The sequence below is a fragment of the Phodopus roborovskii genome, unplaced genomic scaffold (genome assembly GCF_943737965.1).
Source record: "Phodopus roborovskii unplaced genomic scaffold, PHOROB, whole genome shotgun sequence".
Taxonomy (NCBI): Eukaryota; Metazoa; Chordata; class Mammalia; order Rodentia; family Cricetidae; genus Phodopus; species Phodopus roborovskii.
Genome location: NW_026126459.1, coordinates 21,666,795 through 21,678,409, shown reverse-complemented (window position 1 = coordinate 21,678,409; position 11,615 = coordinate 21,666,795). Strand labels below are relative to the sequence as shown.

The following is an 11,615-nucleotide window of genomic DNA, read 5'->3' as shown; positions in this document are numbered from 1 at the left end:
TTTCGATAATCATTCACATCAGGTCCTACCATTATTTATTTTGTAGGTCTTTCTGGTCTTCTCCAGCCATGTCCATCTTAATGCTTTATGGTAGAAATGCCTGAAAGAAATGTAGCGCAGGTCACATTTATAATTTGTGAGGTTAATATACTTAACCTAACGTAGCTTAAGCATTACATTTAAAAAAATTAAATCTTCTAAATGTGGCGTGTATGCTGGCAACCCACATCTCTTCAGATCTGAAGGCACAGCCCCCTTCACACAGCACCATCTTGGTGGAGCCAACGTGAAGGAAGGGGTCCTTCCGAGACCACTGTCTCCACGCTCTTCCTCAGGTCGGTTGGGCTTGGCCAACCGGGCGCGGTGGGTGGTCGACCTTGGGCGGGACCCCGGGATCAGCGCACCCCGGGGCTGCGGGGACCTGAGCTCGGGTCCAGCTGTCCCCTCCACCGCGCCCACCCCCGCCCGCACCGCGGAGCCCCGGAAGCGGCGGGATTTCCTGTGCCCGCCCCGCGCTGGCCGCGGTCGCCTGTCGCTGGCTGTGCGGGCCACGGGCTCGGCCGCGCCTGGCGGGAGGCAGCACCAAGGGGCCGAGGCGGGGTGAGTGTGGCGGGGAGCGAGCAGGCGAAGGGGGGTGGGGGAAGCCGGCCTGGCCTTGGGGGCAGTGGCGTCGTCGATGCTTCGTGCCTGGTCTCGCTGCTGTCACTTGAGCCCGCGGCACCCTTTCTCTCACTTGCTGTAGCCCAGGCTTGCAGGAACCTGTTTTCTGGCCCTGCTTGCCTGCTCCAGTTCTGTCAGGCTCAGAGTCTTCTGAAATCTGACCCTCCCCGGGATGCTGTGACCTGGAGAGAAGAAACCTTACTCTCTAGCTCTAGCTCTAGCCATGCCACACCCGCGGCGGGGCCACTGGGGCGACTCTTGTTCCTGTGCCTTTGGACCACTCTTTGATACCACAGCCCTATCTCTGTCCAACAGAACTAGCTGCAAAAAAACTTCTTCCTGTGGTGCACTGCCTCCCAGATACATAAGCAAATGACAGAAAGGAAAGTCCAAGAACCTAGGCTCCAGAATTAGGAAAATACGGGCAGGTGACAGGTATCCACACCTCCCTTTGCTCGGGTTTTACCAGCATTTCCAAAGATTTTTCTGTCGTCGTCTAGCAGGCCCAATGGGCTATTCGGAAAGGCTTCTGTGGAGCTGGAGGACTTTTCTGCCCAGGACATGATAGGAAAATGGGTTTGAGAGAGGTGTCCAGGTACCGTGCCGGACATGAAACCTCATGGAGTGCTGGCCCAGGCAGCCAGAGAACAAGGGAGGCTTAAGGTGAAGAAGGGCAGCAGGTGCCCTGTGCATTTAAAAGCGAAAAGAACATGGAGACTGAAATTCAGAGACAGCTAAAATTGAAGTTTCTCCTTATTACTGCTTCACTTTGTCTCTGAAAGGGAACCCACCTGAACTGGGTGTCAGTCCAGGAAGCGATCACGAGGCCCCAAATCCATGCTTGAACTTCAAATATGAAAGAGAAATTTGTTTTGCCATATTGAGCTTAGAAATCGTTTGTCAAAGAAAAAGTCTGTTGTAGCCTTTCCCAGCCTTCTGGTGTATTAAATGATCACATGAGCCAAAATAGCTATGGGAATCCTGACACCTTCTTGGGGGATTTTTGGTGACTCTGTCTACTTGAATATTGAATAAGAATCACAAAAATAGATTGCCAAACAGAAAGTTGTCCTACAGTCATTCTCAAACGGGACCTGTCTCATTCTAAAAATGTTCAGAACAGAGTGCAAATTTGGTCATATGCTCTGTATGACTGATTTTTTAAAAAATGACCTAAATCTCTTTCTTGTGACCAAAACCCATTTCTTCTGTTTGATTCATAGAGATGTTTACAGGTGGTGTGACTGATGGGCCTTCTGTTGCTTGGCAAGCAAAAGCTGTGTCTGTTGTTTTTAGCTTTTCTGATGGCTGTTTCCTATTCTTTTCTTGACTTGCATTTCTTCCAATGAATGAATACTGCTTCTCTGAACCATTCTTGAAATTGGATACGTTTTTTTTTTTTTTTTTTTTTTTTTTTTTTTTTAATATAATGCAGTGTGATGGGTGTTTGTCAGACAAGTATGTCTTAGCATTTCGGACCATGGGGCTGCTGATTCCCCCCTTCCCACCCCCACAAAGGCTGTGTTAATAAAACACTGCTTCCCTGGTTTCCATCTCTTGCCCAAGCTCTGTTCTTTTCCACATTCTCCAATTAAACATCAGCTCCTCACTGACCTGTCCTGCCATTTCTCAGGGCTGTGTTGGGTACTTAACCCTCACCTTTATGGCTCTCTAGGTTACTGGTCTTTCTGCTATGTTTACAGCCGTTCCCATTTCCCACCTAAGAGTGACAGAGCATATGACAGAGCATACGTCCCCTTGCCTGAGATTTTCTTACAGGAGATGTTATCCAGTTCAGCCTGAAAGAGAGAACAGGATCTCATGACAGGTCAAACCCCCTGGCGTGGCAAGGTGGGGGCGGCTTCTAAATCAGTTGATGAGATTGTAATTTGTGGTGTAGACTATATGTATGAAGACATCCATCTTTTTTGAATGCATTCCTTCCTGTATTTCTCGCACGTCCACAGCACTTTGAATAATAGAAATACAACAAATAGCCTCTGGGTTTTCAGGATTCTTCTTATTGTATCTTTAAGCGAAGCTCTTGCGGTCATCAGGGATGTTCTGTTGATAGCACGAGGACAGTGTCTTGACAGGGCAGGGCCAGTCAGTTAATTCCTTGGATTCTCCAGGAAAGTTTCGCTCACACCACACTCTGTGAGTTCATCTTCTGCTGGGACTCTTCTTACTGTTTCATCCTTACCCGTGGGAATTACCCTTAGAGATGACCTTTGGCATGTCACCCCCTTATGTAGCTGCTGTTGGTGTGTTCCAGGTCACAGTCTGTACTTGCTGTAGACATGCTTTCCGAACAGACTGCAGCCCTGGGAGCAGGATGGGGGTCAACGAATGTACAGCTGGATGGAGCAGAGCCCCAAATGGGAAGGGGAAACCGGGAAGAGGGCCCATGGAGAACAGCACCGGGGCCCCTGGAGCACCTTCACTGTGACCTTGAAGAGCCACTGTCCCTTCAGGAGAAGGGTGAGAACACAAGGGGCATTTAGAAAGCACTAGAAGTCTTCTATTCTCTGCTCAAAAAGTGGCATTAAAAACTCCTGCCTGGAGATGGCTCAGTGGCTAAGAATACTAGTTGGTCTTCCAGAGGTCCTGAGTTCAATTCCCAGCAACCACATGATGGCTCACAACCATCTATAATGAGATCTGGTGCCTTCTTCTGGCCTGCATGGAAATGTGTAGGCAAAACACTGTGTATATAATAAATAAATAAATCTAGAAAAAAATAATTCCTAGCCTGGCTGGGTGTGATTGCTCACATTTGTAATCTCATTACTTGGAAGCTAAAGTAGGAGGATTTCCATGAGTTCCAGGCCGGCCTGAGCTATATAGCATGGCCCTGTCTCTGGCAACAATAGTAACTCTAATGGCCATGAGCTGAAGAACATATCCAGTACCAGGTCCATCCCTTTTCCCCTTGGGCCCTGCTGTCCAGTACACAGTGAGGGCCTGCATTTTGCAAACTGTGTAAATGGGCTTCTGTTTCTCACATGGACATTCCTCCTAGATGCAAGTGCATAATTAATGGTATTGGACGTGGGAAGCACAGGAAGTGCTAGACACTCATGACTATTGTAGAACACGGCCAACATTATGTACTTTACTTGGTAAGAATCAAGCAGTATTCATTCAAACTACAGCTATTCTAATTAAATGTCACAAAATCCTTACAGAACATTTTGAGTGAAGGCCTCTATATATGTATGCACTTGAGTTTTTTACCAGTGAGCATAGACTGAATATAAATGGGTCCCAGTGCATACTGGGAAAGATGGATAGTTCATCTCTAACAGTTCCTCTCTCCCCTCATCAGCTCAGTCTGCTCCCTGGGTTCCTGCGGGTCCCCAGGAGGGGAACACTGGAGACTGGGAAATGGCAGCTGCACTCCTTGCAGCCGGATCCCAGGTGAGCTCTGCTCCCCTTGTCCTCTCCCAAGGTCAGTACAGTTAGACTTTTATAGCTTTGCCAACATCCCATTGGCTTGTTAGTTCCTGTGAACACTAATGGTAGGCTTACAACGGAATAGTTTCTATTTGTAAGGGGTGTATAATGGTTTTTAATGGGTGGCTATATTATCTGTCGGATGGGATGAGGAGTTCAGAATAACTAATTGACTTCTTTTTAGAAGAAAATCTGAAATCAGGCATGATGGCCCCCGCCTGTAATTCCAGTAACTATGGAGGCTGAGGCACAATGCAAGTGTTGCCAGAGCCCAAGAATTTTGGGTTAGCCTGTGTAGCATGGTGAGAACTTATCTCAAAAAATAAAATAGAAGAAAGTAAGAAAGAAAAAAAATCCCAGAAAAAAATAAGAAAAAAAGGGGGGGGGGGCTAAGGAAGCTTGGGAGAATGTATAGTAGACAGGGTTGTGTAGACAGTGGAGCTTTGGGAAAGAGAAGAGAAGAAAGAAGTGTGCAAAGAGCTGGAAAGAGAGCACAAGTCTAGAGAATAGCCACGAAAAGACAGCAGCGTCGGGAGTCGTGACACTCGCAGAACACTGTCATGCGCACTCTTTTCTATGTACTTTATATATACTAAGTAAGCGGGAATGACACAATCATACCATTTTATTTGAGAACATTGGGGCAGAGAGAGATGAAGGTGTATGGATAATATTGCTAATAAGAGGTAGAGCTAACAGTCCTTAGGGTCCAGACTTTGGGCTCAACCACTGCACCTGAAGAGATATCATCAGCATACCAGGAAGCAAGTGTGTTTTTGTTCATATCATGTTGTGTTGACAGAAAAGGCAAGGTCAAGTGGAGGAAGGAGGCTGTGGTACAGTCTGCAAGAAAGGATGAGGAGGTAAGAGGAGACTGAGTAGACACCTGTAATTAAAGAGGGAGTGATGTGTTTGTCACGCCTCTGACTTCTCACAGTCTCACGCGGGAACCTCTAGTAGCATTATCCTCACTCACTCCCTGGTCTCGTTTCTTTACTCCTTTTCTCTTTACCAAAGCTATGGGCTTCACCTAGTGACCTGTTGGCAGTGTTTTTCCTGGGTCCTCTCTCACCCTCCTTCTTGGACTATCTCAGCCCTTCATAGTGAGATCTTATTTCCCATCAAAGCAGCTGCTGACAGAAGACCCCCTGTCTTGTTTCAGGGCCTGGTAACCATCAAGGATGTGTCCTTGTGCTTCTCTCAGGAGGAGTGGCGGAGCCTGGATCCCTCTCAAACAGACTTTTATGGAGAATATGTCATGCAGGAAAATTGTGGGATTGTTGTCTCCCTGAGTAAGCAGTACCTCCCTCTTCCTAAAAGGCTGTTCCCTGGGAGGATGGGACCCCTGCCTTGGGGATGTTGAATAGTCCTTGCCCAGGGCACTTTCCTTGGCAGGGGCTCTGTCTAGGTAAGCTCCCACCAAAGAAAGAATACTGGAGCTAAGCCCAAAGAGTTGAAGCAAAGAATCTTTTTGTACATAATGCTAAGTTATGGAGTGAAAACTTGAAGCTCATCTAGGATGGGAGTTTGAGGCTTCTTAGAGAACAGAGAACGGGACACTGGAACTGGATCCCTGGGAAAGGCCAGGGTGCTGCAGGTGGGACTTACAGTGGTCCAAGGTAAAGTCATGACCAGAAAGGACAGGGCCGGGGAGGATCTGAGTGAAAGAGAACTGGTTCATTGGGGAAAAGTGTGTGGTTTTCTAGCAAAAGGAAGAGGGTCTAAGTGAAGTGACTGGAGGCTTGTGTCTGACTCCGGTCCTGGCATCCCGAGGAGGAATCTAGGGAGCAGCTTTGTCCATTAATACAGAATTGTTGTTGAGCTAAGATGGCCTGTGTCTGTTTTCTTTTCTCATGGGCAGGGTTTCCGATCCCCAAACTGGACATGCTTTCTCAGCTAGATGGAGGAGGAGAACAATGGGTCCCTGACCCCCAGGACTTAGAAGGGAGAGATATCCTGAAAGTCACATATACAGGTGAGGACATAGACACACTCTCTGGCAGTGCCATCTTTACCGTGCCTCTAACCAAAAAGTACAGAGTTTTTCCCCCCCCCCAGAAGTAAGGCTGGGGTGCAGAAGGCGTGGAGGGCAGACTCTGCCTCGGAGTGTATGGGCTTGAATTGTAGGCCATACCTGTGACCTCATGGTTAAACACGTTAGACTGTGAGAGCGAAAGTGCGACAAACCACATAATAGGCACCAGATAAGAGTTGTCATTGATGTTGTTGGACAGCGTCCAAGTCATTGTAGACATGTCTTCTAAATGTATCTAATGGTGCTGACAGCTGGTACTTAGCCAGTGATGACTGCAGCTCGTTCCTTCACTCTCACTCTGTGTGGAGGTGTAAAGATGGTGGCTGGCGGTGATGAACAGGAGAAAATAATGTTGGCAGGTAAAAAATAATGATAGCACGTATCACTTACAGAGTGCATACCAAGTGGATATAGTTATCCTGAAAAAGAAGGATTCTAGTCTTATGGGGGGGGTAAAGAGGAAAGAGAGGAAGAGGGGACTGAGAGGAGAGAGAGAGAGAGAGGAGAGGAGAGAGGGAGAACTGGTCCTGTTTTATGGGAGAAATGAAGACTTAGAAAGGTAAGGATGAAAACTTGGCTCACTTGCCCATGGAGCCTAGTTATTGCGCTCTCTTGTGATTTCACACATGTTCCACCTCTGGGCTAGCGTCTGGCACTATACGACGTTCCTGGGACTTGGGTGCTGGGATACCACTTTAGGACTCTCCTTTTAAAGGCTGTATTCTTTCTTCCCCATAGGAGATGGAAGTGAACATGAGGGCGAGACTCCCGAGCTAGAGGCAGAACCACCCAGAATGCTATCCAGTGTGCCTGAAGATACTGTTCCCTGGAATCCAGGACAGGATCAGAGCTGGGAGTCCATGCCCAGGGGCACCAGAGGAATGCTCCTAAGTCCACCTTTTCCTCGGGAAGACAGCTTCTCAAACCTTCTGTGCGGCACCGAGATGGATTCTCTCTTAAAACCCCATACGTGCCCTCAGTGCGGGAAACAGTTTGTGTGGGGCTCCCACCTCACCAGGCATCAGCAAACACACACTGGGGAGAGGCCCTACAGCTGCCTCAAGTGTGACAAGAGCTTCGGGCGAAGGCACCACCTGATCAGGCACCAGAAAACCCATCTACATGACAAGCCAAGCAGGTGTTCCGAGTGTGGCAAGGATTTTAGATGCAGCTCCCATCTGGCCAGCCACCAGAGAGTGCACTCGGAAAACAAGTCCTACAAAGGCCCGGAGATAGGAGAGAGTCCTGGGGCTCAGAAACAGCAGCACGCCTCACCCGTGCCAAAGAGTCACGTGTGCTCTGAATGCGGGAAGGGTTTTGGCCGGAGGCACCACCTCGTGAGACACTGGCTGACCCATACTGGGGAGAAACCCTTCCATTGCCCTCGATGCGACAAGAGTTTTGGCCGCAAGCACCACCTGGACAGGCACCTCCTGACCCACCAGGGACAGAGTCCCGGGAGCAACTGGGACAGAGGGACATCTGTCTTTTGAAATCTGTCTCTTCTGTAGCTATGGTCAAATCTCTCAGCCGGTGCTACCAGCAGACACTGCCAGAGTTGCCCACACTGCCAGAGTTGCCCTCTCCTGTACCCCGATGGCCAGAGCATTTCTCACTGGTTCATATGAAAAATGGAGTTGTTTGGGCAACAGTGCAAAGTTCAGCTTGAACCCACTGTCAAGGGTACAATCGAACCAGGAGTGATGGGTGAGGTCTGTTCTCAGTGGTTGGAGTCTATGTTGTATCAGCTCCTAAATATTTACACATCACCCTTGTGTGCTAATATATTCCCCCTCTAGAGAGGGAAAGTGAAAGGGGCCATGTCCATATATCAAGGGCTCTGAGGACTGCTGCAGTCAATGCTTAGTGTCTATTAATGCAATGTTTCCTAAATCAATTTGGCTTCAGTATCTACTTCATATCCCCACAGAACTAGTGACTCTGGGAAACATATTTGTATGAGCACTGGATTAAAAAGCAATGAGGAGACAAGAAAGAGACAATGACCAGGCACTCAGAGTCCCCATTTTTATCTGTGAAAGCAAGGGGGCCCGACATTGTTGTGTGTTCTCCCATCATTATGTGCCTCTCACACCTACCTCTAAAAAATAGTGACATTTCACTCCCTATACCTCTCATTCTATGTGTGCACACACACATACACACACACACACCTGAGAGACCAGGTTACAAAGTTAAAAGGATGGACCTTGCACCCCCAAGTAATCCAGGCCCCTTGAAAAAAGTGTCCCCTTGAACAGAACCTTCTCTTTCTGTGTTTTGGTGTCTGTGTACATGTGTGCAGAGTCTTCAGAGACTGCATGCTCAGTGCAAAATGTACAAGCTAGGTGTTTGAGAAATTGTGTTCTAGGGATAAGACTAGTGGGGATGGTACGAGTATTTGGTTTGTTTAAAGGTATTCTGAGTGGTAATGGGAGTCTCGGTGGAATAGTGCAATGATGGCTTAAGTTGTGTACAAAGTTTTCCCCAGTATGCCCGGGATGTAGACAGTTGTAGATTTGTTTATCTAGGTCTGAATCTCTGGAATGAAAATTATTTTTTCCCACAGAGACAGAAAGAGAAACGATGTTTTCTGTTGATGTCAAGAGGTGTTCATGTTGAGTGCAGTTGTGTCTTGTTTTAAGTAATGCTAGAAAATCAGGACAGGTATCCCAGCATTAGAAGTTACTCCCACCATTCTTGTTTGACTTTCATAGCTTCATTAAAGGGAAGAACTGTGGTTGAGCATCTCATTCTACCAGGAAAAAGAACTTTAGAGGGAAAGGCTGCAGCTTACGTTGACATCTGATGAGGGCAATCGGCTTCCTAATAATGTTCCTCCTGTTCTGAGGAACACTGAGACCCTTGATTCTAAAGTTAGCTACCTGCACTAGGGATCCTGCTGATGTTCTCATGTATGTTGGTTGGTGAGTTGGCCACTATTTTCTTTTTGGTGGCTGTATTCATCTTACAACCTTACCAATCATACAATGTACAACTTAACTTCTATATAAGAGAAGTTTGCAGTCAGGGAGTAAAAAGAGCAAAGTACATAAAAGTGGGTGTTTTTTTCTTCATGGCTTACATGCTGTGTTTTCTCCCTACTAAGATACTCATTTCTCCAACACAGTTGAAATTAGCTAGAGAAGCAGGAGGAAGTAATTTGCAGCAATCTAGTTAATGAGGGCTCTGCTCAGGAAGAACTGGGTGAAACAGACAGAGCTCTTGGGCTCTGGGCTCAAGAGGAACTGAAAGAGTAATTTTGCTGACTGGGCATTTACTTGAACATCCTGGCCCCTAATTCCCTCCTGCTGCTGAGAATAGCCTTCCTTCTTGAGCTGGAAGACATTTCTCTGGCTTATATTCTCATAAATCAAGCAAAAATGGACAGCCCTTTGTGAGCAGGCCTTACCCTAGGCCTCGGGAACTAGATCAGTTTAGAGTCAGTGTTAACAGGATGAGAAAAACCTCCCACTTGAATACAAATATTTAAGATAAGTCAGCTCTGCACAAGGGCCTATGTAACAGAATGTGTTCCAGACTACAGATCCACTGAGACTCTGATGGAAACCAGAATTTACTTTGCAGAAAAGTAGACATTTACAATGTACACATTTGCATATGCATTAAGTAGACTCAGTTCTGCCCCTGGAATCTCCATAATGGAGTCAAAGTAAGAGGGAAAGTTCATTGTGGTGGCTCACACCTGGAACCCCAGAGCTTAGGAAGAGCTTGGGTCAACCAAGGCTATGTCATGAGATCCTGTCTTAAAAAAAAAAAAAAAAGAAAGAAAGAAAGAAAAAAAAAGGAATTTATTTCTGTCTGACTCATGGTTGTTGTATATCCTGTGTTAAGAATTACAAGGCACTGGGAGTCGGTGGCACAAGCCTTTAGTCCCAGCACTCGGGAGGCAGAGGTAGGCGGATCTCTGTGAATTCGAGGCCAGCCTGGTCTACAGAGATAGTTCCAAGACAGGCTCCAAAGAAATACAGAGAAACTGTCTCGGAAAAAAAAAAAAAAGAATTACAAGGCAAGATTCAAGAAATATTTTAAAGACTAAAATAGTACACAGCATCAGGAGATGAGGACAGAGGCAGGCCTGTAATGACTGGGGTCTGCTTACACAGTACTGTGTTCTTAGGGAAAACCAGTGTGCTCACATCTCAGCTTGCACACCTGTAAGGACATGTGGAAGTCACCTTCTGATGGCAGATTATGCCTTTGATAACCACATTTAACCTCCAGCCTTTTCTGTCTTAGTCATTTCAGGGACAGAAAGTGGAGGTTCCAGAGCACAAGTGCAATCCCAGTACCCACTGAAAGGCTATGGCTTGTTCGGGCTTTGTGCAAAAGGACAGTCCTTTGGCTAGTTTCTGATGTATCGTTATCTTTTCTACCTCTGTCCAATACCACCCTCCTTTGGACAAATAATAAAACAAGCAACAGCCATCAAATGAGTGAATAGGTCTGGTTTCTCCCCCCCCCCCAGGAAACTTTCCACAGCCTCAAACTTTTACCTTCTCAACTCTTGTGCCTCATGACCACACTATCCCCTTACATTTTTAAAGTTGTATGTGTGTGTCTTGCCTGAATGGACATATGTGCATCCTGAGTGTCTGATGCCCTTGGAGGTCAGATGTGGGCAATGGATCTTCTGGAACTGTTATGGATGGATGTGAACCACCATGTGGGTTCTGGGAATGGAATCTGAGTCCTCTGGCAGAGCAACAAGTGCTCTTAAAGGTGGAGCCACCTTTCCCAAAACCTTTAGCCCCTTTAAATAAAAGGTAGTAGTGTTCTCTCTGGGAAAGCTGTAAAATGAGGTGGTCTGTCTGGAGGAGCCTATTGTTTTTCCCCATTTACAATATGTCTCATTATTCTGGGTGCCTGCTCCTTTTGGTTCTCCTGGAGAACCCTTACATGGCATACTGCAGCCTGAGGGATATTGCTTTCTCAAGGCTCTGTGCATCTTAAACCACAGTGGAAGTGTTTGTCTCTTGCTAAAGAAATGTTATGCTTTCATGGGGAGGTATAGGGACCATAGTTTAGGACAAAGCCTGTCCCTTCCCAACCACTGCTTCCTGTTCCCACCAAGGGCAGTAGGAGCTCAGCCCCAGACCTAAAGGTCCCTTCTGGCCCTCTACCGGTGGGGTTAGGTAAGACTCAGCTGGGCAAAATTCTATTTTTCCTTGTGTGCTCTACCACACTGTGCCTCTCAAACTCTGTTGTTTGAGTCCAATGGCCAGTTTTTTAGCATGCCCTCCAGAATTGAGAACCACTGGCTGGAGATTCAGTCTTCATCCAAGCTTCACCCTTTAAGTGGAACTTCACACTCAGCAGGCTTGCCCTGGGTTCTGTCTCCCTAATTTCTTTCCTTCATCCCAAAGAATGAGAGTTAGTCATCAGTATCTGAAAAGCCAAGCTCCCGTAATTGACTGGGACTGGGGATTTCAATACCTCATTA

At 46.9% G+C, this 11,615-nt stretch overlaps 1 protein-coding gene across 1 annotated transcript; it reads left to right on the top strand.

The window, feature by feature from the left end:
- Positions 1-458: 458 nt before the first annotated feature.
- On the top strand, positions 459-7,651 carry Znf641 (zinc finger protein 641). The gene is made up of 6 exons (XM_051189802.1): positions 459-600; positions 2,936-3,141; positions 3,989-4,080; positions 5,279-5,408; positions 5,978-6,091; positions 6,890-7,651. The coding sequence occupies exons 2-6, from the start codon at positions 2,961-2,963 to the stop codon at positions 7,642-7,644; spliced, it is 1,272 nt and encodes a 423-aa protein (XP_051045759.1). The 5' UTR covers positions 459-600; positions 2,936-2,960; the 3' UTR covers positions 7,645-7,651.
- Positions 7,652-11,615: the final 3,964 nt, after the last annotated feature.

Excerpts from the sequence above, each read along its gene's own strand:
- Znf641 (XM_051189802.1), top strand. The coding sequence starts at position 2,961 with ATGCTTTCCGAACAGACTGCAGCCCTGGGAGCAGGATGGGGGTCAACG. Across the intron at positions 4,081-5,278 it reads TCCTTGCAGCCGGATCCCAG|GGCCTGGTAACCATCAAGGA; the intron begins GTGAGCTCTGCT and ends GTCTTGTTTCAG. Across the intron at positions 6,092-6,889 it reads CCTGAAAGTCACATATACAG|GAGATGGAAGTGAACATGAG; the intron begins GTGAGGACATAG and ends TCTTCCCCATAG.